Source organism: Rhinatrema bivittatum, chromosome 2, assembly GCF_901001135.1.
Source record: "Rhinatrema bivittatum chromosome 2, aRhiBiv1.1, whole genome shotgun sequence".
NCBI classification, from domain to species: Eukaryota; Metazoa; Chordata; class Amphibia; order Gymnophiona; family Rhinatrematidae; genus Rhinatrema; species Rhinatrema bivittatum.
The window spans coordinates 158,489,103-158,515,637 of NC_042616.1; the positions used below are offsets into that span (position 1 = coordinate 158,489,103).

The following is a 26,535-nucleotide window of genomic DNA, read 5'->3' on the forward strand; positions in this document are numbered from 1 at the left end:
TGGGAAAGTTTGTTATGATAAGGAAACGCATGGGACGGCGCGCGGAGCCCCGTCAACTCCAAGTAGCCTGGTAAAGAATTTGAATCAATCTGTGGGACTGGGATCCCCAGTTCTTGAAGAACATGCGAGATCAAGGGGTCCAACTCCTCCTTATGGAACAATCTGAGGACAAGCGGATCATCGCCCTCTACGAGATCCGTGCTCCCCACGTCTGCCCCTGAATCAGGAGTAGGGGGATCTTGAGGGGCAGGATCCACCGGATTATGCTGCGGTGGCTTAGGAGCTGGGGAAGGAGCAGAATTTCCCAAACCTAGTCCCTCAGGACTTATAGAAATTTTCCCCCGCTTATTTGGAGTCGAAGCCCCCTGCTCCCAATCTGCTTCTGCCTCCAGGTAAGCTTTGTGCAGCAAAAGCACAAATTGAGACGAGAAGGGGTGTGGCCTCTTCCGAGTATCCCCCTTAGCATGCCCAGAAGAATCGCGGCCCCTGGGAAGACTTAACTCCAGCGGGGAGAGGGGATCATCATCCTCTTCCTCCTCTGACAGCTCCGTTTCACGACCGGGTCGATTTAAAATGGCCACCGTGGGATCCAAAATGGCCGCCGCCTCCGCACTCGGGAACGCTCCCGCGAGGCCACCCGAGGAGATCAGCCGCGAAGGGAGTGACTTCTCGGTCGGGGCTGCTCTCCACGAAGGCCTCTCATCCCCGGGAATGCACCGGGAACAGAGGCCTTTGCGCGAGAGCCGGAGCCCTGACTCCCCGCACGCAACACAAACGAGTCCCCTGGGCATTGCCCTGAAGAGAAAGAAGCGCGAAACGGCGCGAAACAGTGATGGGTGGCAGGCCACCCCCTCCGGAGACCCAGAGAGTACAGCAGGTAGGGAATTTGTAAACACACCTCGTTTTTTTTTTAAATTCAACAGCGCTTTCCGCGGCAGCTAGCAATGCAGCACTTCTTTTTTTTTTTTTTTTTTTTTACAAACTTTGAAAACGCTTGGAGCCTGCAGAAAGGAGAAACTCCTTCTGTCAACTTTCTCCGAGGGATGGGCTTCTCTGGAGGCGGAGGGGGAAAGTGACCGGCCCACCGATGAATACTCCCCCTCCTCTCACTGGGCTGGACAAAATGTACTCCGGGGAAAGGCTTCAGGGCAGAGCCCTGCCTTGCCTGCTATGGCTCCTAACTTCAGCTTTTCTCGAGTTCTAGTCACAGTTGCCTCCCAGATAACTTAAATCAAACCTGAAATAGTGGAGCACCTCACTCCTCTGTGGGGGGTTTTTTTTTTTTTCAGTAGATCAGGACCGCAGGTTATGCTCTCTCATCTGCTGGAGTCAGAGATATACTGAAGGATCGCAGGGAGGTGCACCAGGGTATATAGGTGGTGCCTTTTCAGTTTCTCTCTGACTCCTGCTGGATGGGAGGCATAACCCAGCAGTCGACTGATCCTGGTACGTACAGGGAATGGCTTGTTCTGTTTCTCTAATGGGGGTATATTACTATTTTAGGCCTGGTGTAATATTTGTAGTATTAACTTTGATAAGTAGAATTGTTGCTGTTTAAGTGCTTGCAGTTAGTGCTGTTTTTATATCGAAATTCTTTTTCCTCATGGCTCTCTGAGGATCATGCCCATATCCAAGATGCATTACAGTAGGCCTAATATTATATAGGTTCCACGATCTCTCTTGCTTTTTTGCAGGGTTTTCTGGTTGGCACCACAACAGTGCATGTAAAGCAGAAGTTGCTTACCTGTAACAGGTGTTCTCACAGGACAGCAGGATGTTAGTCCTCACATATGGGTGACATCACAGGATGGAGCCCAATCACCGAACACTTTTGGTGCCCAGGATGGCACCAACCCTGCAACCAGCAGGGGTCCCCTTCAGTCTTGTTTAAAAGCTATAGTATAGTGCCAAAAAATAAAATAAGAAAACGTAACGAACCCAATACCGCGGGGTGGCAGGCAGGTTTCATGAGGACTAACATCCTGCTGTCCTGTGAGAACTAATGTTACAGGTAAGCAACTTCTGCTTTCTCACAGGACAAGCAGGATGGTAGTCCTCACATATGGGTAAGTACCGAGCTGAGGATGTCCGAGAAATGCACCAAATGTACCCAAGATGTGCAATAGGCACAAGGACTGGGGAGGAATTTGATAGAGGGCATCCTGAACCCTAACGGGCAGGCGGAAGGGTGTTGGTACATCAAGTTGGAAATAGGTTGCGCAAGACAGACTGGCCGAAGATGGAATCTTGTCTTCCAGCCTTGTCTAAACAATAATGGGCTGTAGAGGTATGGAGAGACTCCAGGTAGCAGCCCTACAAATATCAGGAAGCGGCAACAAGCATAGGTGTGCTACTGAAGTTGCCATGGCCCTGACAGAGTGTGCTTTAACATGGTCTTGAAGTGGAATGCCTGTTTGCTGATAGCAAAAGGATATGCAGTCCGCTAACCAGGAGGAGAGAGTCTGCTTACCCACAGGTTGACCCAATCTGATGGGATGGAAAGAAACAAACAGTTGGGTGGATTTTTTGTGGGTTACTGTATGATCTAGATAGAATGCTAGAGCCCGTTTACAGTCAAGGGAATGCAGAGCCTGTTCTCCTGGATTGGAATGGGGCCTGGGAAAGAAGGTGGGTAGTATAATGGATTGATTAATGTGAAACTCCGATACTACCTTAGGCAAAAACTTAGGGTAGTACTCCACACTCACCCTATCATGCAGAAGTTTAGTATAAGGCGGATAGGTGACTAAGGCCTGTAACACACTAACTCTGCGAACGGATGTGATTCCCAAAAGAAAAATCACTTTCCATGTGAGATAGCGAAGATCACAAGATTGGAGAGGCTCAAATGGTGGTTTCATGAGCCAACCCAAAACCAGGTTGAGGTCCCAAGAAGGGGCCGGAGGGCGCAGTGGAGATTTGAGGTCGAACAAGCCCTTCAGAAAACGTGTTACAAGGGTTGTACTGAAATGGGACATCCCCAACACCTTTATGGAAGGCAGGTACTGCACTGACATGCATCCTGATGGAAGAAGTTTTTAGACCTGATTCTGACAAGTGCCAGAGATAGTCTAGAAACTTTGTGGTGGAACAAGTGAAAGGATCAAGGGACAGTGAGGAACACCATGACTTAAACCTGTTCCATTTGTAATAAGATTTTCTCGTGGAAGGCTTTCATGAAGCAATCAGGACACGGGAAACTGGCTCCGAAAGGTAGAATGGCTGAAGAATTAACCTTTCAACATCCAGGCAGTCAGGGACAAGGCCTGAAGATTGGGGTGGCATAGGCACCCGTCGTTTTGAGTGATCAGAAGCGGGTCTTTCCCCAGGGGAATGTGCCTGTGAATGGAGAGGTCCTGAAGAATCGGAAACCACACTTGGCATGGCCAGTGAGGGGCTATCAGGATCATGCTTCCCTTGTCCTGATGTAACTTCATGAGTGTTTTTGAGAGAAGTGGAAGTGGAGGGAATGCATATAGGAGATCGGTTGCCCATGAGAGGGAGAACGCATCTCTTGGTAGTGAGTGTTGGCTGCGAGTGAGAGAGCGAAAGTTCTCTACTTTGTGGTTTTGAGGTGACACAAAGAGGTCTATGTGAGGGTAACCCCTACGTTGGAATATTGAGTCCACTACTGAGGGGTTGAGGGACCACTCGTGCGGCTGAAAGGTGTGACTCAGCTTGTCTGCCAACACATTGTCCACTCCCGGCAAGTAGGTGGCCTTCAGGTTCATCAAGTGGGAAAGGGCCTCCACCCATATCTGTGCAGCTTCCTGACACAGGAGGTAGGAGCCTGTTCCTCCTTGTTTGTTGATGTGCCACATGGCCACCTGGTTGTCTGTTTGAATCAGGATGACCTGGTTGGAAAGGCGATCCTGAAACACCCTGAGAGCATATCTTATTGCTTGTAGTTCCAGGAAATTTATTTGGTGTTTGGCTTCCTCTGGAGACCAGGTGCCTTGAGTTTGCAAATTGGCAACATGTGCTCCCCAGCCGAGGTTGGAGGCATCGGTTGTAAGGGTTATTTGAGGATCTGGAGCCTGGAAAGGAAGGCCTTGGAGGAGATTGGATTGATTCTTCCACCAAGCGAAGTGGGTTGGTGATATGGACAATGGCTGACAGTGGTTGAGATGATTGTATCCACTGTGACTTAGAGTCCACTGCATGACCCTCATGGCGAGACGAGCCATTAGAGTGACATGTACCAAGGACACCATGTATCCTAGCAATACTAGGAAGTGACGTGCAGTTGAGCGTTTTCGAGACTGCAGCTGATGGGCGAGAGAAGTGAGAGTGAGAGCTCGTTCTCGAGGAAGAAATGCTTTTGCTTTAAAGGTGTCCAAATCTGTTCCTATGAATGACAGGGTTTGTGATGGGACTAAGTTGGACTTTGGGTAATTGATGAGAAAACCTAGGGAGATCAGGGTATGCAAGGTGAGACGTAGGGACGTCAGAGCAGCTTGCTGGGTGGGAGCCCTGATCAACCAGTTGTCGAGGTAGGGGTAGACATGGGCACCTTGAGTCCCGAGGAATGCTTTGCTACTACTACGACGCACTTGGTGACGACTCGTGGTGCAGATGCCAGGCCGAATGGTAGCACTCCGTATTGATAGTGCTTTGGGCCTACCAGGAATCGCAGAAATTTGCGATGAGATGGAGTTATTGCGATGTGTGTGTAAGCGTCCTGGAGGTCTATAGAGCAGAGCCTGTCTTCCCTTTGCAGAAGGGGAAGGAGGGAACCCAAGGTTACCATCTTGAACTTTTCTCTTTGTAGGTACTTATTTAAGGCACGAAGGTCTAGTATTGGGCGAACGCCACCTAACATTTTTGGGATTAGAAAGTACCGGGAATAGAAGCAGAGGCCCTGTTGAGAGTAGGGCACTGGTTCGATTGCTCTGGACTGAAGGAGGAGGGAGACTTCCTGATCCAGGAGAGGTGAGTGATCAGATGTTCCCCATGTCAGCCGAGGTGGGGAGTCCGGTGGAATGGCGAGAAAGTTGAGATAATAACCTTGAGTGAATATGGCAAGAACCCACTGGTCTGAGGTGATTGTGTGCCAGATGTTGCTGAAGTGGCACAATCGACCTCCCACTGGTATATGCAGTAGTGGAGGCTGAACACTGCTCTCTAGGAAAGAGTCAAAAACCAGCTGGGCCTGGCTGAGGGGTTGTCTGTGGTTTTTGCCTGATAGGTTGCCTGGACTGGTCTTTCTGATAAGGCTTAGTAAAGCGACCTTTGGACAGTGGAGGATAAGAGTTCCTTTGGAGGTAGAAAGACTTCTTGGGATCCTTTCTGAATGTTTGCTTAGCAGGATCTTCAGAAGGTAAAAAGGAGAGTTGGCGAAGAGTCTCATGGTGATCTTTGAGCTGTGCCACTGCTTGTTGTATCTGTTCACCAAAAGATTGTCACCAGTGCAAGGCAAGTCAGATAGTCTGTCCTGCTCCTTCCCTGTAGGGAAAGAAGAGTGAGGTTTGGAACGTCGGGCTTTCTTTTGGGCTGACTCAACAACCACTGAATGATGATCTAATTGGGTTTTTTGGAAACCTGGAGTTGACTGGATTAGGTATGTGGTGTCCGCTTTTCGGTTAACTGGTGCCACCGAATCAGGATGCTCCCAATTCCTCTTCAGAAGATCCAAGAGGACATCATGGATAGGGATAGAGGTGATTTCTTTAGGAGCACCCAGAAATTGCAGAAGTTCCATCATCTGGTGTCTATCATCCTGTTCTGTCTGAAGTTGGAATGGAACCAATTCAGACATTTCCTTCACAAAAGTAATGAAGGACAAGTCCTCTGAAGGAGAACGCTTCCTGCTTTCAGTAGGAGAGGGTGGCAATGGTAAGTCATCGGTATCCTGGGATGAGTCATCGGTCCATGTATCATAGGGTTCATCACCAGCACCCCTAGGATCCTTAGAGGGACGGAATGCTGGTATTCCTGAAGGTCCTAGTTGAGGCACCGAAGGCATCGAGGGAGTCACCGGAGGCATCGATGGAGGTACCGAGGGCATTGATTGATGCATCGGCGGCACCGATGGTAGCAAAGACGCTATCGGTGACATCAATGGCTGAGGCATCGGTACGATTCCCGATGAAGGAAGGAACGGTGTTTCTCTTTCTTCTGTCAATGAAAGAGGAATTGGGGAGGAGGGCACCGGGCCCATCGGTGCCCCCGGATCCATCGGAGGAAAAGTGGCGAGCAGCGCTTCCATCCTCGTTAGTAGCGGTGCCAGCGCTACAGGAATAGGATCGGTAGCCAGTTCAGGAATCGGCACTGGCATCGGAGGAATCTTGAAGCCTTGCATCGCTCTGCCGATGGCCTCTTGAATCATCTGATCCAATTCCTCTCAGAAACCTGGAGCGTGGAGCCCTGATGCCGGAGGAGGAGGCGGAGCCGGAAGGACCACCGTTGGAGGTGGAATTGCGGCTGCTATCACCGGTCCCGGTGAAGGTTGCCTCAGTGACCCGGAGCCAGATAGGGTCGGTGCCTTTTCTGGACGGGCTTTCTTCGGTGGCGGCGACCTCGAGGGCTTGCCTGCATCGATGGTCTGAGACCTATGGTATCGATGTCGATGCTTTTCTCGACGATCTCCTCGGTCCTTATGCTGAGGAGGAACAGAGGGCGTCGATGGCCGTGGAGTCGTCGATGCCGGTCGGACATCGGTCGGTGCACGATACTGGAGTGACGTAGACAGTGTCGGCTCGGATGACATCGAGGCTATGGACGGCGTCGGAGTTTGTGATCGAAAGAGAAGTTCCATCTTCTCCATTCTAGCCTTGCGACCTTTTGGTGTCATAAGGGCACATTTGGTGCAAGTAAGGACATCATGCTCGCTCCCTAAACACATTACACAGACCTTGTGAGGGTCAGTAAAATTTAGCCGCGGTGCGGTCGACGGCCAGTAGGCCACGAGGGCCTAACTCGATGGGAATTGACCAGAATCGTGTAAAAACTTACCGGACCAAAGCGGAAGCAAAAATTGAATAGGGAGACCCCTGTGGGGTATTAAATCATGAAGTAATTCTGTGAGGAAAATTCCTGTCAGGAATCTCTGTAGAGCTCCTTAACCCGCGTGGCTACTGCTGCGCGGAAAAAAGAAGACTAAAGGCGGACCCCTGCTGGTTGCAGGGTTGGTGCCATCCTGGGCATGCCCAGTAGGTGCTAGTCAAAGTTCTAGAAATTTTGACAAAAGTGTTCCGTGATTGGGCTCCATCCTGTGATGTCACCCATATGTGAGGACTACCATCCTGCTTGTCCTGTGAGAAATATCTACTAGATAAGGGAGCCCTGACCGACGTGCCGCAAATGCGCAGTAGAGAGCAGCTCTACCGCGCATGTGCGGGCAAGCACGTCGGCCAGAGCTTGCCCATAACAAAAATGGTGCTGGGAGGAGCGGCGGCAAGGAGCAGTGGCAGCGGCAGCAAGGACCAGGAGCGGCGGCGAGGAGCATTGGCAAGGACCAGGAACGGCGGCAAGGACGAGGAGCGGTGGCGGCGAGGAGCGTCGGCAAGGACGAGGAGTGGTGGCGGCGAGGAGCGGCGGCAAGGACAAGGAGCGGTGGCGGCAAGGACCAGTAGCGGCAAGGCGCAGTAGCGGCAGACGCGCGCGAGGGACCTCCCCCGAAGATCTTCCATTTGTGCTATCCGGAAATGGAGTGACTGAGGGGAGGAGGGAGTGACTGAGGGGAGGGGAGAGGGGAGGAGGGAGGGAGACTAGAGGGGGGAGGTGGGAAGGAGAATAAAGGGTGAGGGGAGAATGAGGTGGGAGGGAGGAGAATGAGGGAGGGGGGAGGAAATGGACTGAAATTTTTTTTTTAATGTAGCCCGTTGTTACGGGCTTAACGGCTAGTAATATACATATTGTAAGTGATATTTTTACCTCAGAAAACTGTGCTTTGAATGTTCTTTTTCATGTAAAATCTGTTGTTATAAATGCATAATTTTTTAGTGTGTGAGGAGGGTGTGATGGGGTGGAGAGTGCAAGGCTGTAAAGTTTTCCTAGGGCACCTAATACCCTTACACTTGCCATGATCATTGCTGTACAAGCATTTAACAGAGTCTCTCAACTCATGGTGTCATGTGTTATGTAATGGGCGAAGGCGCAGTTTTTCACTTGGCCATAGGCACCAAATTGCCTGGCTATGGCTCTGAGTTCTGACTCCTGTATCAAAATGAAAGATGAAGCTCTGTGCAATGAAGCAGAGCTGGAGTGTCAGTGCTGTGATACTACTACCACATTGATATCACTTGGAGCTGCATGCTTTGGTGCTGAGATCTTAGGGCCTGACCGTGCATTAGATGTTCGCATCAGCATGGAAGGCTTTGGCACTGATAGAATCAGTGCTGATGGCACCAACATGGCCAGCTCTGAATGGTGGTTTATATCACAGAAAGTGCAGATCTCTCTTCTGGTACCAAACGGATTTCTGTGCAGTTTACTTCTCTTTCAGTGCTGAACGATCTTCAGTGTGGGGTCTTTTCTCTTTTTGTGCCAAGGTGAGCTGTCTTCTGATCTCTTTCTCTCAGTTCTACTTCTTTGAGACTCTGGCTGATCAGACACTGTTCTCTTAGGAGATGATTTTTTGGTTTTTGACTGTGACAGCTGATAGTTACATCCTTCCACAGGGCTCATAATCAGATGAGTCATGTGATATCCCTAAACATCTCAGACACAGATCATGTAAGTCTTGACTTGACATTTTGGGATTGCAATTTTAGCACAACTTAAAAGGCTGCCTACCTAATCTCGGTGTCTTTTCAGCCAAGGCCAGTAGGAATATGACATTGACAAAAAGAAAACTGCTGTAACTGGTGGGGGGTTTTTTTTGTTTTTTTTTTTAACTATAGAAAAGAAAATAAACTGAGACAAAAAATGAAATTAAAATTTTTTTCAAATGACAGTAATATCGAAAAATGCAGTAATAGACAAGGGGGCTAGAGAGATTCAGACTGTTCATTAAACGGATGAAAAGAAACTGAGGAGGCTCACATGGTGATAGCAAAGCGAGCAAAGGTTTCTTCTGAGCATTGTGAATGTGTGCTCCATCCTGGCACCATCAGGGGACACTGCCCACGTGTGTGGCTGTTTGTCTGCTTGTCCATGGAGAAAGAGCACTATAGAATAATATAGAAGAATTAGTGGGAAGGAAATGTAGAGCTTGCCAAGGCAAGTAGGGATAAAATTTGCCCTGGAAGGATGGAGAATTTGCATGCTCTACAGACACATTGGAGCTGGACTCGGGCTGAAGTGAGATACTCTTCAGCATGGAATTTAGAGAGGGAGCTCACAGTAAACTCTGGAGGGGTTTCAGACAGCACTGGAAAATAAAAAAAGAAGGGAATATATAGGGAGCAGCAGAGTCCTCTTCCTGTTTCTTGGTTACTAGTAACCCTTTCCAGTTTATGTTTAGATTGAAGAGGTATTGTCTCACTTCTTTCTCCAGGATTTGACAGCTGCCCCTCAAATGACTATGGAGGTAGTATAAACATGATGCTTACCGACTTCTGTCTTCAACTTTGATAAATGGCTTCTTCAATCTCCCTGCTTGAAAAACAAAATATTTTTCTTAGCTGAAGTTATAGTCTCGTTACATTAAAGTTTGGCAGATCAGTTAACACACTGCAGTAGCCTTTCTTTTTTTTTCTTTTTTTTTTTTTTTTAAAGGCATGGAACATGCCTCTGATTTTATATAAAAACCATTCCATAATGTATTGGGAATATCACTGCATTATGTTCAAGTCCGCTAAATATCAACAAATCAGTCAACAGTAGCACAAGGCACCAGGACACAACAAAATTAAAACCTTTAAATTTAACAAAGGTTAAATTACTACTTACTTGATAATTTCCTTTCCTTTAAGACAGGTCAGTCATTACTAATGGGTTATACATGCCAACCAGCAGATGGAGACAGAGATCAAAAGCTTGCTGATGTCACCCTTCAAATACCTCTGTACTGACATCAGCCTGTCAGTAAACTCTGTAAAAGCTGTGGACACTTTAAAACCATAAACAATTCTCTTTTAGTTCCCTTCATTCATCTTTTTTTCCCTTCAAATTTTCAGGATGAACAAGGAAGCAAAGGAACAAACAAACCAACAAAAAAAAAAAAAAAAAAAGAGTGATAAACATAGAAAAAGCTAAACTTAGGGAAAAGAAAACCAATATCCCCCCCATACTCAATAAGAACCTAGGTTCTGAACGATATGGCATTCATAAGCCTTTTCTGGATAACCTGCCAAGAACCTAACACCACAGAAATAGAAAGCAGCATTGGGAGGGATCATGGACTTTCCTGACTGTTGCAGAGGAAAGAATTATCAGGTAAATAGTAATTTCACCTTCCTCTTCATCCAGTCATGCCAGTCCATTATCAACGGGATTTAACATAAGCTACTCCCTCACAGGGCAGGATGCTGCACCAAGGCAAAGGAAACATCGTTTACACAAACACGATAATAATTAGAAGAGGTATGCAAGGACAATCAAGTCACCACTCTGTAAATCTCTGATTGAGATATCAACTGTAGCTTAGTCCACGAAGTAGCCTGTGCTCTCAAGCAATGCACCTGAATCTGCTTCAGTAGAGGCATGATCACTTCCTTCCACGGTTGCTTTAGAGGCCGTTGCCCCTTTCTTTACACCACAATACAGAACAAAGATAATCTGAATTCCAAAACGTATTGGTTACCTTGAGATAATGTAAAAGATATCTGAGCATATCCAAGGGATGAAGAAGTGCATAATGTACAGCATTCCCCTCCTTGACTAGGGATAGTAAGGAAATAGACTGATTCATATTAAAGCTCAACTCTATCTTTGGAAGAAAGGAAAACAAAGCTGGAGTAATTATTAGAAAAGACTCCTGTTGTGTCCGTCGCTGCTCGACGCCTTCACTCTGCCCTCTTTACCTCTGTGGCGACTCCCTCCGGGTCTGATGGACGGCTGGCTGCCGCGGCGTATCCATGCTGTCTCCCTCCGGCGTCCCCGAACCGGCTCGATGCTGCAACTCCACCATCTTGTCCTGATGCCTACGGCGCGCACGTCCCAACTCTTGTACCAGCAAGGGCACGAACCTCAGGGGCGTCCCCCTGAGATGACGCTATCTGCTTCCAATATTTAAAGGTCTTTGAAGACGCTAAACAAACTGGATTAGCAAGGAGAGGATTCGGCTACGTTTCCTCCAAGCTACTCTGCCTCCTCGGACTTACCAGAGGTACCCACTCCTTGGGGGCCTCGCTCTTTTCTTTACTTTCAGATTACGATAGGAACCGGTACTCGCTCCTCGAGGGCCCATGTTCCTGGACATTCTGAAGATTCTCTACTGTCTGGAAGCTATCGCTGCTACAAACAATTGTAAGTTACCATTGCTCTCTCAGAGCTTTCCCTGGGACCAGGTACTCGCTCCTCGAGGGCCTAAACCTTTCCAGCACCTGAGCTTCCTTGAGACCTTATGTGAGTTTTGTCATCTAGTTCTGTTCATGAACATTGTCTACTCTACCTACTCACTTTCTACAGTTTCTCAACAGCTCAGCCATCCTGGATCGCGGTTCCAGTGCCTGAGGGACTACAGCCCTGCCGGGCATATCCGCTCACTACTGCAACCTCTGGTGGTTTCCAAAAACCTGTTTGATAAAAGAACTAATGTGTGTCTCTCTCCATACTCAAGCCTAGCTGGTGGACCCTCTCGGGATATCCTCCCGGGGGGCGTGGTCATCTGCCACCGGCCCAAGGATTCACCACTACTATCTCATAACAGATTGCTGTCTACCAGCTCTAACACAAAGCTTTCCCAACAGATTGCTACTCCTCACGGAGAATCCTAACTGAAGCGGAATATACTGAATCTGAGACACTACAAGATAGCTGACTCCTCCTTCTTAGGAGCCATTCTTTCAGATTGCTCCTCCCATCTACGCCCAGCTTTCTTACCAGATTTATTACAGACTGCTAACTCCTCCTTTTTCAGGAGCTCGCAGTCTAACACACACCAGATTTATTACAGATTGCTAACTCCAGTGGATCTGGCTTAAATATGGAATGCTGTTAACTCCATGGATCCAGCACCTCTCTGCTTTGCAGGCTATACCGGGCCTGGCCCAACGCATCTCAGAGCGGCAAGAAACTTTGGAGAAACTTACTGCAGCTTCTAACCAAGAAGGTCAGTTACAGGAGGTAACTTTAAAGACTGCTGTTCCACTGGCGGCTCCTATTCGCTTTTCCAGAGAAATCCAGAAGACCCGGGGCTTTCTGCACCAGTGCTGCATGCACTTCCCCTTACAGCCAACTTTATTTCCCACAGCTCTTTCGAAGACCACCTACATCCTGTCATACTTGGATGGGAGAGCGCTGTCATGGGCATCTACCTTGTGGGAATGCAAGGATCCTATTTTGCAGGACATAGAAGGATTTATGGACTTGTTTAAATCAGTCTTTAATGACCCTGCTCGTAATTCTGTTGCCAGTTTTGCTTTGGTGGACTTGAAGCAAGGCAACAGGTCAGTGACTGAATTTGCCATAGAATTCAAGACTATTGCAGCGGAACTTCGGTGGGACCCCAACTGTCAAGATTCTCTTCTGCAGAGGCTTGGATACCTGCTTAAAGGACAAGCTGGCCGCTTGCCAGACACCTGACTCGCTGGACGAATTAATAGCCTTGGCTACTCTAATAGATCACCGGCTCCGAGACAAGGTGAAGGAACTCCTGCCTAAGGTGTTACTTGGGTTGAAACAGGCTAGTACTACCACTGCACTTCGGATGGTTCCAGTAACTTCTGCTATTGATAAAGATGAACCGATGCAACTTGGTCGTGGACACTTGACCTCCAAGGAGAGAAGATTTTTGAAGAAACACGACCTGTGCATGTACTGTGATCAGACCGGCCATGTCATCTCTACATGCCTCATTCGTCCGGGAAACGGACGGGCCTAAGTCCCGCGGGAGGACTGTTCTTGGGCCAAACTGCGTTCTCTCCTCCGCTCTCTCTTCCAGCCTCCGTGATCTGCGAACTGGCTACGGTTCAGACTCCTGCCTTGATGGACTCAGGGGCAGGAGGCAATTTCATTCTCAGACGTCTAGTGGAAGACCTGAGGAGTCCCTTGGTCAAATTAGAAGATCCATTATTACATCACAACTTGAAGTGGGCTTTGGACGTTCTTTTACATCACCACTTCTCCTGAAGATCTTCATGACGTCCACGGCAGTTCAACTCATTGCTGCTGATATTCATAGCGCCTTCTACGTTCACCTTGGCTCAAAGGCGTTCAACATTAATCGTCTTCACGGATCTCAAGAACTTTGTATATCTCCTCCTCGCACACCGATCTGGAGACAAACACCAGAGCAAACGCGCTGTTACGCTTGTTCACTCAGAAGATGTGCCTAATGTATCACAGCACATTATAGAGCCGAAGAAGATACAACATCTATCCGCATTCATGGATTATAAACCTAGAGATATCTGTCACGTTCCATATGGAAACAATCTCCTTCTTTGTACTGGGAAAGGCTATGCACCCTATCGTCCTGGGGTTACCCTGGCTGCTGATGCACCAATCCCAAATGACTGGGCATCCTTGGATCTCTCACGATGGGGCCCAGAGTGTTTGGGAGGTGCCTTAAGGAGATTGCGTCTATCATATGCATGCCTTCAACTCCAGCGAGGCCAGGACTGTCGCCCCAAGATGCATCCTTCAGAGAAGTTTTCTCTGAGGAGGTGGTCGGCGTACTTCCTCCACATGGGGCTTGTATGGTGCCCTGCGTCTGAGAATCAATTCGGTGTCACCAGAAGAACGCGTGTATCCTTCCTCAGTTCTCACAGAGGAAGCAATGTGGGAGGATGTGTCTGATGAGCCACAGCACATAATAGATCCGAAGAAGATATTTCTGGCAACCAGCTAGTCTGTTTCCGCTGGTAATGCCATCATCTATAGTAGTGGATTTTGGACCTACCCTAACATCACCACTTCAACTGAAATCTTCAGTGACGTCCACAGCAGCTCAATCCATTGCTGCTGATATCTTCAATAACACTCTGCAAGATTCTTCCAAATCTCAAGATCCATCTGTCATCAATGCAGAAGACAAATTAGAAATTAAGATCAAAGAGATTCTGGATGTTCGTAACAGACGCAAGGCTTTGAATATCTTCTAAAGTAGGAAGGTTTCGGCCAAGAAGAAAACTCTTGGGAGCCTCAGACCAATCTTGGATATAGAGATGCTTTCAGTTCCACCTCGCACATCCTCCCAAATCTAAGCCTGGTACCCGAAGAGGAGATCGCCCTTTCAAGGGGGGTACTGTTGTGTCCGTCGCTGCTCGATGCCCTCACTCCGCCCTCTTTACCTCTGTGGCGACTCCCTCCGGGTCTGATGGACGGCTGGCTGCCACGGCGTATCCATGCTGTCTCCCTCCGGCATCCTTGGACCAGCTCGATGCTGCAACTCCGCCATCTTGTTCTGATGCCTAGGGCGCGTGCGTCCCGACTCTTGTACCAGCAAGGGCGTGAACCTCAGGGGCATTCCCCTGAGATGACGTCATCTGCTTCCAATATTTAAAGGTCTTTGAAAACGCTAAACAAACTGAGTTAGCAAGGAGAGGATTCGGATACGGATTCGGCTACGTTTCCTCCAAGCTACTCTGCCTCCTCGGACTTACCAGAGGTACCTGCTCCTCAGGGGCCTCACTCTTTTCTTTACTTTCAGATTACAGATAGGAACCGGTACTCGCTCCTCGAGGGCTCATGTTCCTGGATATTCTGAAGATTCTCTACTGCCTGGAAGCTATCGCTGCGACAAACAATTGTGAGTTACCATTGCTCTCACAGAGCTTTCCCTGGGACCAGGTACTTGCTCCTCGAGGGCCTAAACCTTTCCAGCACCCTTCCTTGAGACCTTATGTGAGTTTTGTCATCTAGTTCTGTTCATGAACCTGGTCTACTCTACCTACTCACTTTGTACAATTTCTCCACAGCTCAGCCATCCTGGATCGCGGTTCCAGTGCCTGAGGGACTACAGCCCTGCTGGGTATATCAGCTCACTACTGCCACCTCTAGTGGTTTCCAAAAACCTGTTTAATAAAAGGACTAATGTGTGTCTCTCTCCATATTCAAGCCTAGCCGGTGCTCCCTCTCGGGATATCCTCCCGGGGGCATGGTCATCTGCCACCGGCCCAGGGACTCACCACTACTATCTCAGATTCATAACAGATTGCTACTTACCAGCTCTAACACAGAGCTTTCCCAACAGATTGCTACTCCTCACGGAGAACCCTAACAGAAGCGGAATATACTGAATCTGAGACACTACAAGATAGCTGACTCTTCCTTCTTAGGAGCCATTCTTTCAGATTGCTCCTCCCATCTACGCCCAGTTTTCTTACCAGATTTATTACAGACTGCTAACTCCTCCCTCTTCAGGAGCTCGCAGTCTAACTAACATCAGATTTATTACAGCTCCAGACAGAAAACCTGCAATTCTGAAACTTGCCTCGCTGAATGGATAGTAATGAGGAAATTGGTCTTCAAGGTGAGTAATCATAGGGAAATGCTCTTAAAAGGGGAAAATTGTGCCCCTGACAAAAATGAGAGGACCAGAATAAGATCCAAAAACGGAACTGGAACTGAATAGGCAGTCGAATGTTCTTGATCCCTCGCATAAAAACAGCTTACATTCGGATGGCACAACACAAGCCTACCATGAATCTGGTCTCTATAAACATTTATTTTATTTATCGAGTTTTATATACCATCATTTGGTTTCGCCATCACAATGGTTTACAAAGATTTGAGTAGTACAGTAGTTATTACATAAGTATTAAAGCGGTCATAACGTACATTGGGGCAGCATGAGAAGGTACATTCTGGTATAATTACGTAGTTGGGTAATAGAATGATAGCAGTATTATGATGGGGGAGGGAGATACTACATTATTATGGTGAAATGTTTTGAGGGATGAGAAAGAGCTGCCATCTGCACCTTCAAGGTATTAAGGGCCAACCCCTTAGAGAGGATTTCCTGTAGAAATTCCTAAACCATTGGCACTGAGGTGCATCCTGGCACACACTGATGCCCGGAGCACCAATCTTTGAAAATTCTCCACACACACACACACACACACACATAAGCAGAGAAGTTGAAAACTTCCTTGCCCTCCATAGCATCACTATCACAGTCTGTGAATATCTCTTTTTCATCAAATGCGCCCTCTCAAGAGCTAGACCATAAGAGAGAATCAATCCTTATCTTTGAGAGCCACTGGGCCCTGACAAAATGAATTCCCTAGAGATGGATCTGCAAACCATGGTCTCCGAAGCCAATCCAGAGCCACCAGCCGCGGATGCCCCACAATCTTTTGAATTACTCTGCCTATCATAAGCTAAAGAGGAAACACATACAGGGTTTCCCCCCACAGCCACTTCTGAACCAGGGCATCGATGCCGGGCGACCGTGAATTATGGCATACCTTTGGATTTGTGCTGGTTGCCAACAAATCTAGAAATGGTAGCCCCTTCCTGGCCACTATAAGTCGAAGAACCCAAAAAACAGAAAGGAAAGCGATCTATAAAAGCTGTCAGGTTGGAAAAAATAAAATAGATGCCAGATGTCCAAGTGTGTTTACAAATTTATTGATAAAAAATTGAATAAAAGTAGCCCGACTCCGGCCGAGTTTCGTCACAACGTGGCTGCCTCAGGGGCTGTATACATGTTCAGTTTGCAAACATGGTCATCTTATGGTTACTGCTGGTATGTTTTTGTAGTAACTGTATATTCTCATGTGTTTAATAATTTTATTATGTGGCGACCAAGAACTTAAACTGGAGCTTGGCTGTATGTGGGTATTGTAAAGGCTTGAGTCAATAAATTGAACCTTGCTTAAGCTTAAAACCGGTGCCAAGAGACACTTGGATGGAAACCAACATATGAATAATCACAAAACTGAGTGAATTTAATTCAGCGATGCGTGCATATTTCATCGGCACCGGTTTTAAGCTTAAGCAAGGTTCAATTTATTGACGCAAGCCTTTGCAATACACTCACACAGCCAAGCTCCAGTTTAAGTTCTTGGTCGCCACATACTAAATTATTAAACACATGAGAATATACAGTTACTACAAAAACATACCAGCAATAATCATAAGATGACCATATTTGCACACTGAACACGTATATAGCCCCTGAGGCAGCCATATTGTGGCGAAACTCGGCCAGAGTTGGGCTACTTTTATTCAATTTTTTTATCTATAAATTTGTAAACACACTTGGACATCTGGCATCTATTTTATTTTTTCCAACCTGACCACTATAAGTTGAAGGCCACATCTGACAGACTCCATTCTCCGGAGTCTAATACATACTGACAGATAATCAGCCTGCACATTTTCTATGCCCACTGTGTGATATGCCGACAAAACCAGAAGATACGTCTCCACTCACGGAAGAAGCAGGTCCATCTCCTAGAAGACCTGCAGACTCTAGGTTTCTCCTTGATGGTTTATGTATGTTGCTATCGTGGTGTACTCTTGCTGCTTTCCTGAGCAACCAGGATGAGAATTCGAGGAGGGCTAACCAAATCCCCCAAACTTCCAGATCGGCTCCACTGGAAACCATTGCCCATGGACCCGGAGCTCCTGACAAGGGGTTCCCCCCAGCCCATTAGACTCGTGTCTGCAGTCACCATCATCCAGGCAGGGGTCACCAAATCTACCCCCTATCCAGATAGACTCTTTCCATCCAACACTGTAGGCTCTTTGTGAACCCATCTGGAAGAGGCAGTCGTATTGCATAGTCTGGGAGTGCGGACTCCACTGAGAGAGCAAGGCTCTCTGCAGAGGGCGCATTTGCCACTGGCCCATGGAACCACATCCAAGGTCACTGAAATGGAGCCTAGGGTTTGAAGATAACTCCAAACTGTCAGGTTCCTGGTTGCTCAAATTTCAGGATGCGCTGCTCCGGAAGATATACTTGGCCAGAGTATGTGTCGAACCAAGCAAAGAAATATACCAGGTTTTACAATGGTTGCAGACTGCTCTTTACCAGGTTGACCACTCAACCTAATCCCTGCAATAACTGAACTGCTCTCTGGAATCAGCCAATTGTCCAGATATGTGTGCACTAGGATACCTTCTCTTTGCAAAGCTGCTGCCACTATCACCATCATCTTGGAAAAAGCTCTTAGACCTGTGGCCAGCCCGAATGGTATCCCCTGAAACTAAAAATGGTGCCCAAAAACCGTGAAACAAAGGAACCTCTGGTGCTCCTTTCGAATCGGAATGTGAAGAAACACCTACATTAAATCCAGAAGTGAGGAGGTCTCCTTTCTACACTGCCATGATTACTGACCACAAGGCCTCCATCCTGAAGTGAATAACCTTCATACAGTCGTTCACCTGCTTCAAATCAAGGATAGGCAGAAAGCAACCCTCTTTCTTTGGCATTATGAAATAAATGGAGTAACAACACTGGCTCTCCTGGTCCCTGGGGACTGGGACAACAGCTTTTAATGCAAGAAGCCTAGTTTGGCCACTAATGGAAACAGGATACTGGGCTTGATGGACCCTTGGTCTGACCCAGTATGACAACTTTTTATGTTCTTAAGAAGTTGATCCAGAGTGGATTGTACGGCCAACTGGTTTTCTGCGACATGACAAGGCAAAACCATAAAAGTGTCTGAAACCAGACGCTCAAACTCAAGGGCGTATTCATGCTGAATTATCTTGAGGACCTACTAATCCAATGTTTTCTGGGTCTGTCTGTAATAAAAATAAGATAAATGCCTATCTCTGCACCTGCAAGTGGACCCCCAAACACTCATTGTGAAGTTCTGGAGGACGTGGCTCCTTTCTTGCAACAAAAGTATTGGTTATAGGAAAAAGTGTGTTAGCTCTGCCCCGACACGTGCTGGCTCTGCCAATACTGTCTCAAATCTTGTTGATAGCCCCATGGAATAGTCTAATGCAAGGAATATTTGACTCTATCCTCCAGCAAACTGGTAACTTTTGAATTTGTCTATACTATTGTCATCTTTTCCAACTCCTCTCCAAACAGCAGCTGTCCTTTAAAAGGCAGCTTGGTTAAATTTGATTTTGAGATATTATCCACCTACCAGTTACGCAAACAGAAAAGCCGGCAGGCTACAATGATAGAGTCCATGCCATGGACTGTGGAGCGAGATAGATCATACTCATATTTACCAAAAAAGCTGCCCGTGGTTCCACAGATGGAAATCCTCCCCAACTCATGTGCTTCCTGCACCACACATTACAACAACATGCTGAAATCTGAAGATTCACGGTAACTGCATCAAAGGCCTGTTTAAGCAAAGTCTCTATCTTTCTATCCTGAGCATCTTTCAAGGCCGCACTCTCTTCTACCGGGATGGTAGTCAACTTGGTCACTGAGCATACCATGGCATCCACCTTTGAGAATCAGAACTGATCCTTCACCTGAGGATCCAGGGGATACATGCCAGCCAGGGAATGACCTCCCTTAAAATTAGCCTCCGGAGAGTTCCATTCCAAATTATAATCAACTCCTGCACTACCTCAAAGAAAGGAAAATTGGTTCTTACCTGCTAATTTTTGTTCCTGTAATACCACAGATCAGTCCAGACAAGTGGGTTTATGCATCCCTACCAGCAGATGGAGGCAGAGAACAAAACGTTGAGGCAATGCTACATTTATTTTTTATTTATTTTTGATTTTTATATACCAGAAGTTCCTGTATAAAATACATATCACTCCGGTTTACAGGTAACAGAAATAACTACCGCCGTGTGGCGGTTTACAAGGAACATATCAAACGATTTATATGGAATTACATGGAACATATCAAACGATTTATATGGAGTTACATAGAATATATCATACGATTGATCTATACTAAGTGGAAAACAAACTAAGTTCAACTTTGAGTACATAAGTTAGGCAAATAATAAATAGGTCAGATAAACATTACATTAATGCTATAGGACAGGAGGGTAGTTTATTTCTTGATCTTAGCTCTCTGGAAATGCTTGTAGGAAGAGCCAAGTCTTGAGTTTCACTTTAAAAGTGGTACATAACTGAGCATGCCACCTGCAGTCCCTCAGTATTGACCTGTACCCAAGCCAAGATTATATAGAATTCTACCCCTCTGGGCAAACCGGAAGAAAACCCTGGGGGTGGACTCCCCTGAACTGGAGTACCTACACAAACCACAAGACTCCAAAAAACTAGGGAAACTAAAAACAACAACTGTTGCAGCGGCATTATCCAAACAATGCCGCACATCTGAGTATCAGGAAGGTCAGCCTTTCGGTAACAATACTGGGGTGGACCTCTGGACTAATCTGTCGTATTACAGGAACGAAAATTTGCAGAAAAGAACCAATTTTCCTTTCCTGAACATACCCAGATCAGTCCAGACAAATGGGACATACCAAAGCAACCCTAAACCGGGTGGGAACCTGAAAGACCCGCTCTCAAAACACTTTCACCAAAACCTGCATCCTCAGGTGCCCAAACATCCAAACGGTAATGCCTGGTGAAAGGATGCAGGGAGGACCACACCGCGGCCCTACATATTTCCTGAGGAGACATCAACTGACACTCAGCCCAAGAGGTCGTCTGTGCTCTAGTAGAATGCGCTTTAAAGCCACTGGGGACCACACGACCCTTAGCAGTATAGGCTGCAGAAATAGCCTTTTTCAACCATCGGGCCAAAGTAGCTCTCAACACCTTGTCTCCTTTCTTCGCTCCACTGAACAACACAAAAAGATGATCCGACCTTCAGAAAGAATTGGTGACTTTCAAGTACCGCAAGAGTGCACGTCGAACATCCAAACGGTGAAGATCTCTACTCAAGGCCGAGTCCCTGGACCAATCTGGAAATCCCAGCAATTCCACTGTTTGATTCACATGGAAGGCAGAGACCACCCTTTGGCAAAAAAGAAGGCACCGTACTCAGAGACACTTTGTTGGTGGAAATACGTAAGAAAGGGTTGCGACAGGAAAGAGCCTGAAGCTCTGAAATACATCTGGCCAAGCAGATTGCGACCAGAAACACCGTCTTTAGCGTAAAATCCTTCAAGGAAGCATATATATATATATATATATATAAACATAGAAACATAGAAATGACGGAAGAAGAAGACCAAATGGCCCATCCAGTCTGCCCAGCAAGCTTCACACATTTTTTCTCTCATACTTATCTGTTTCTCTTAGCTCTTGGTTCTATTTCCCTTCCACCCCCACCTTTAATGTAGAGAGCAGTGATGGAGCCAGAGGCTCAAAAGGTGGTTCACAGAGGACTCATAGGACCATATTAAGATTCCAGTCAGGACAGAGTTTGCGAAGTGGAGGCTTCAAATGCTTTACTCCCTTGAGGAAACGAATGACATCCGGATGAGATGCCAAAGGCCTGCCTCGCTCCTTGCCCCTGAGACAACCCAAAGTCGAAACCTCAGACTTGGAGCGAACTATAAGCCAGGCCCTTGGACAGCCCGTGCTACAGAAAGGACAAAATCTGCAGAATACAAGCCAGCAGAGAATCCACCCCATGTTGGTCGCACCAGGACTCAAAAACCTTCCACACTCTAACATAAGCCATGGAAGTGGAAGGCCTTCTAGCCTGAAGAAGGGTATAAATCACTGGCTCCAAATATCCTTTCATACACTGTCGCCACCTCTCAAAAGCCAAGCCGCGAGACAAAAGTGATCATCCTGATCTAAAAATATGGGACCCTGGTGAAGCAACCCCTGAAGGTGAGCCAGCTGAAGAGAACCATCCATTGCTCGATGTACCAAGTCCGCGAACCACGGATGACGCGGCCACTACTGCACAACCAGAACCACTGACCCTGATGCATTTCTATGTGATGAAGCACTTGACCTATGAGTGGCCATGAGGGAAACATATAAAAGAAGGCCCATCTGCCAGGGACACACTAGAGCATATAGGCCCATCGAGCCAACTTCTCTTCTGCAGCTGAAGAACTTGAATGTCTTCGAGTTGGCCCTGGTTGCCATGAGATACAGCTGAGGAACTCCCCATCTGGCACAAATGTGGTTCCATGCTTTCTGGGACAGCTCCCACTCCCTGGAGTCCAGTTGAGGTCGGCTTAGAAAATCCACCCTCACGTTGTCCACTCCTGCGACATGAGAGCCTGTGGTCCCTTCGAGATGGCACTCTGCCCATGCAAACAGAAGCTGGGCCTCCTGAGCCACAGTGAGGCTTCTTGTATCTCCTTGACGATTGATATATGCCACCATCGTCACATTGTCCAACAATATCCAAACCATCCAATTTCGAACCAGGGGCAGAAACAGCTCCAATGCCCTGCGCACCGCTCTAGTCTCCAAATGATTGATCGACCAGGTCTTCTCTGCAGTCAACCACAACCCTTGGGCCGAGCATCCCAAACACACTGCTCCCCAGCCTTTGAGACTGGCATCTGTGATCAATACCACCCAATCCGGGACTTCCAGAGGCATGCCCTAGCCCAGACTGGTCCGAGACAACCACCACTCCAGGCTCGTCTTGGCCTCCCGTTTCAGAGGTAAGGGGACATAATACTCCTCGGACATCAGTTTGCACTGAGACAGCAATGCTCTCTGCAATGGGTGCATGTGAGCAAAAGCCCACGGAACCAGCTCCAACACAGACGCCATGGACCCAAGCACCTGCAGATAATCCCAGACCTTTGGGACTGGAAGATTCAGTAAGCAGGAAACCTGCTCCTGCAATTTCAACATTCTTTCTTCTGTCAGAAATACCTTGCCCTGCCGGGTATCAAAGAGTGCCCCCAAGTACTCCAGATATTGAGAGGGTACCAGGTAGCTCTTTGCCACATTGATCACCCAACCCAGGGAGCTCAGGAGTTGCCTCACCCGCTGCACCGAACGAGCATACTCCTCCGACTTCGCCCGGATGAGCCAGTTGTCCAGGTAGGGGCAAACTAACACCCCCTCCCGACTCAAAGCCGCAGCCACCACCAACATCACTTTCGTGAAAGTGCGAGGAGCGGTGGCCAGACAGAAGGGAAGAGCCTGAAACTGGAAATGCCATCCAAGCGCCTTGAATCGCAAGAATTTTTTATGCTCCTTTCAGATAGGAATATGGAGATAAGCCTCGGTGAGGTCCAAGGACACCAGAAACTCTCCTTTGTAGACAGCTGCAATCACCGTATGCAGGGTCTCCATCTGGAATGGTGGCACTCGTAAGTTCAAGTTCACCTTCTGCAAATCCAAGATATGCTGGAAAGTGACCTCCTTCTTTGATACCACAAAGTAGATGGAATACCTTCCCTGCCTCTGCTCATCCAGGGGAACCAGGAGTATGGCATCCAGACTTATCAGCCTGCACAGAATTTCTTCTACTGCATCGCGCTTGCTTTGAGAAGAATAGTACAACTCCAGAAAGGCGTCATTGAGAGGGCGAGAAAATTGTAAGGCATAACCATCCCTTATTATCTCTAGTACCCACTGATTGGAGGTGATCTTGTCCTACTCCTCGTAAAACTGGGGCAACCTGCCCCTGACTGGAACCAACGAGGAATGGGTGCCCCTGGCTTCATTGAGCCAGTTTACTGGCTCTGGAACCCTGACCGAAGCCGCCTCTAGCGGAACGGTCGAGTCCTCAGAAGGCCCGCTGATGATTTAATGACTTCTGTCCCGCAGCAGAAGAACTTCTACTGGTCCAAAATCTCCACGACTCCTGAAAACGAGAGCGAGTGGGGAAAATTCCTCCTGATGACCTTCTTATCCTATGGGAGTTTGTGGCCCTTGGTTTCACCCAGAGACTTGTTGATCTGGTCTAGGTCCTCCCCAAAGAGCAGCTTGCCCTTGAAGGGAAGATTACATAACTGAGTCTTACACCACATGTCCGCCGACCAATTATGCAGCCACAAGAGGCGTTGAACTGCCACCACTGAGACCATACTCCTAGTCGTAATGCACACCAGATCATACAAAGCATCTGCCACATAGGCCACTTCCGCCTCCAGACAGGCTGCCTGTGTGGGGGACAGTACCCCTGGAGACGCCTGCTCCTGTGGTCTCTGAAACCAGCATAAGCAAGCACACTGCATTAAGCTAGCGTACACCACTGCCTGGAGACTAAGCGCCGAGACCTCAAACATGCACTTCAATTGGACCTCTAGCTTGTGATCCTGGACATTTTTGAGGGCCGTTGTCCCAGCCACCGAAATCATAGTCTTCTTGGTTACAGCTGAACCCGCAGCTTCGACCTTAGGCATCTTAAGGCACTCCAAGTGTTCCTCCAACAAGGGATACAGCGTTGCCATGGCCCTTCCAGCCTTCAAGCCCGCCTCTGGGGAGACCCACTCCCGACTAATGAGCTTCTGAATCTTCTTTGTAATGGGAAAAGCATTGGGAGGCCCCCGCAAACCATCCAGGACAGGGTTAACGCCCTCGCTATCAGACTCCTCCTGGGTCAACTTGACCCCTAATTCTTCCAAAACCTGAGGAATGAGTGGCCAGAGCTCCTCTTTCTTAAATAAGCGCACCACCCTGGGGTTGTCACCCTCCGCTCCAGCTGCTTCCGGGCGGTCCAGGTCATTTTTTACGCCCTCCTCTGGAGGTTAGTCCTCATCTGAGTCTGCCCCTGGTTCCGTAGCCAGAGAGATCACCCCCTCCTCCATTGGATCATTAGAGTCCTCCAGATCCCTAGAGTCTCGATCCTGACAAGCGGTCCGCAACCCACGATGCCCATCCAGTCTCCAAGCAGACGCCCGAGCTCTCTTGGACAGTCGCAGAAAGGGCTCCTTAGGTCTCCACTTGGCTGCCTGATGGCCTAGAAAAGCCTCATGTATAAGAAGGACGAATTCCAGGGAAAACCCGGAAAAAGCCTCTGAAACCAATTCCGGGCTGCTAGGCTTGGAGACCTCCCCCTCCTCAACACCATCCTCACAAACCTGCACCGCAGGGGAGAGAAGTGGAGGAGAGTCGCCTGCCTTGCAGTCCATCGGAGTCCCCTGACCGCTATTCCCCATGGGAATAGGAGGGGAAGAGGTCCCCACCTGCATCCGCAGTCCCCACAAACCAGAAGGCCCTCTGGGTCTTAGGGCCCTCCCCCCCCCGGATCCCTCCCCCCCCTGCAGCACAGCCAGTGCACAGGGAAAGGGAGTTAAGGAGGGCTGACCAAGTCCCACAGGACCTACAAGCCTCCACATGCCGTTTCTCCGACATCCTTACTGCTGCAGCGCCCCTGCTGTGAGCAAGGCTGCACCACGTGGTCCTACCAGAACGCTCAGCAAAATGAGTGCAGGAAAGTCTGCAAGTGCGGGAGCCGAGCACAGAAAAAAAAGAAGTCTGCTTCTTTGTTAGGTACTGATTAAGTGGTTATGCTCCCCCTGATGAAGCCACTGGTGCGGTGAAACATCTAGGCCTGCATGTTGGGGTAGAAGAATTATCTTAATGACATCGTCGGGGTGAAAACCCTATCCAATGACCCTGTTGGAGTAGAAGATTTATCTAAAAGACATCATTGCAGTAGAAGACAGCTTTAGAAGACTTTGTTACTCTAAAGTTTGAAAAATCTTGGTATTATGAGACTCTGTGATCTTATAAAACTGGAGAATTTGTGCACCAGTTAAACAGCTGGAGAATATAAGATTGTGAAGAGGAAATCCATCTGTAATGTTATGTTCCATCAATGCTGTGAGTAGAAGAGTTTGTGATTTTTTTAAGATTAATCCATAGTAATCGGATATTTAAAAATTTGAAAATTAATTTCTATGTTCTTTTTAAGGAATGATAAGTGTTTTTAGGCTGTTTGAATACTGTGATATAAACAATAAAAAGAAAAGATAAAAATGATTTTAGGGTTCCTGCAATAGTGACATTATATTATATATTGATAAGTGATTTTGTATTTACTGTTGTTTGCAAACAGAGTGACATTCCTTCAGTTTTAAAGAAAGGATATTAAAGTAGGCAGTGACAATGCAATGTAAGACTTGCAAACGTTTGTTTTTATTTTTATCACTTTTATTAGGCCTATTGCCTTGCTGAATAAAAATGATTTTAAAAAAATTGGGACTGTTGTTTTATCTGATAATGCTGTTTATTATTAGGATGTTAGTTTTTTGGTAGTTGATATAGCTTTGACAGTAGTAAACTGGCTGAATGTGTTCTAAATATGTAGGACCCAAGAAACAAAATCGGAAGCCAGTCAATGATGCTGAAAAGCAGGACACAACATAGTGATCAGTAAAATTGGGGATTCTTTATTGGTGTTAGCCAGACTCTGGCCGAGTTTCGCTCTCGCAGGAGCTGCCTCAGGGGCTACTGTACCAATGGTTGCTTGTATTGTCTCACTTTTCTCTCAACTATGTGACTAAGATACTTATTGCACTAAGAGTGCTATTAGTAATTTCAAAACTTTAATCATACTCCAATTGGCAAATTACTGTCTCCAATTTGAGCCAACTTCCATAATTCAAATTATGCATATCCTGAAAGCTTGACTAGTTAGGTGTGCCATCAGGAGAGGGTTGGGACACACAGCAAGTTTGATTACATGTCAACAGGGTGCTTTGGAGA

At 47.4% G+C, this 26,535-nt stretch overlaps 1 protein-coding gene across 5 annotated transcripts in view; it reads right to left on the reverse strand.

Annotated features, from left to right (window-relative positions):
- DBF4 (DBF4 zinc finger) overlaps positions 1–26,535 on the reverse strand; it is a 161,991-nt gene that overhangs the window by 45,691 nt on the left and 89,765 nt on the right. For 3 of the 5 annotated variants that reach the window (XM_029588794.1, XM_029588793.1, XM_029588797.1), the window contains one exon: positions 9,495–9,540. In XM_029588794.1, the coding sequence (XP_029444654.1) occupies positions 9,495–9,540 (46 nt within the window). The remainder of the gene's footprint in view (positions 1–9,494; positions 9,541–26,535) is intronic. The other 2 variants (XM_029588795.1, XM_029588798.1) reach the window with 1 other exon arrangement.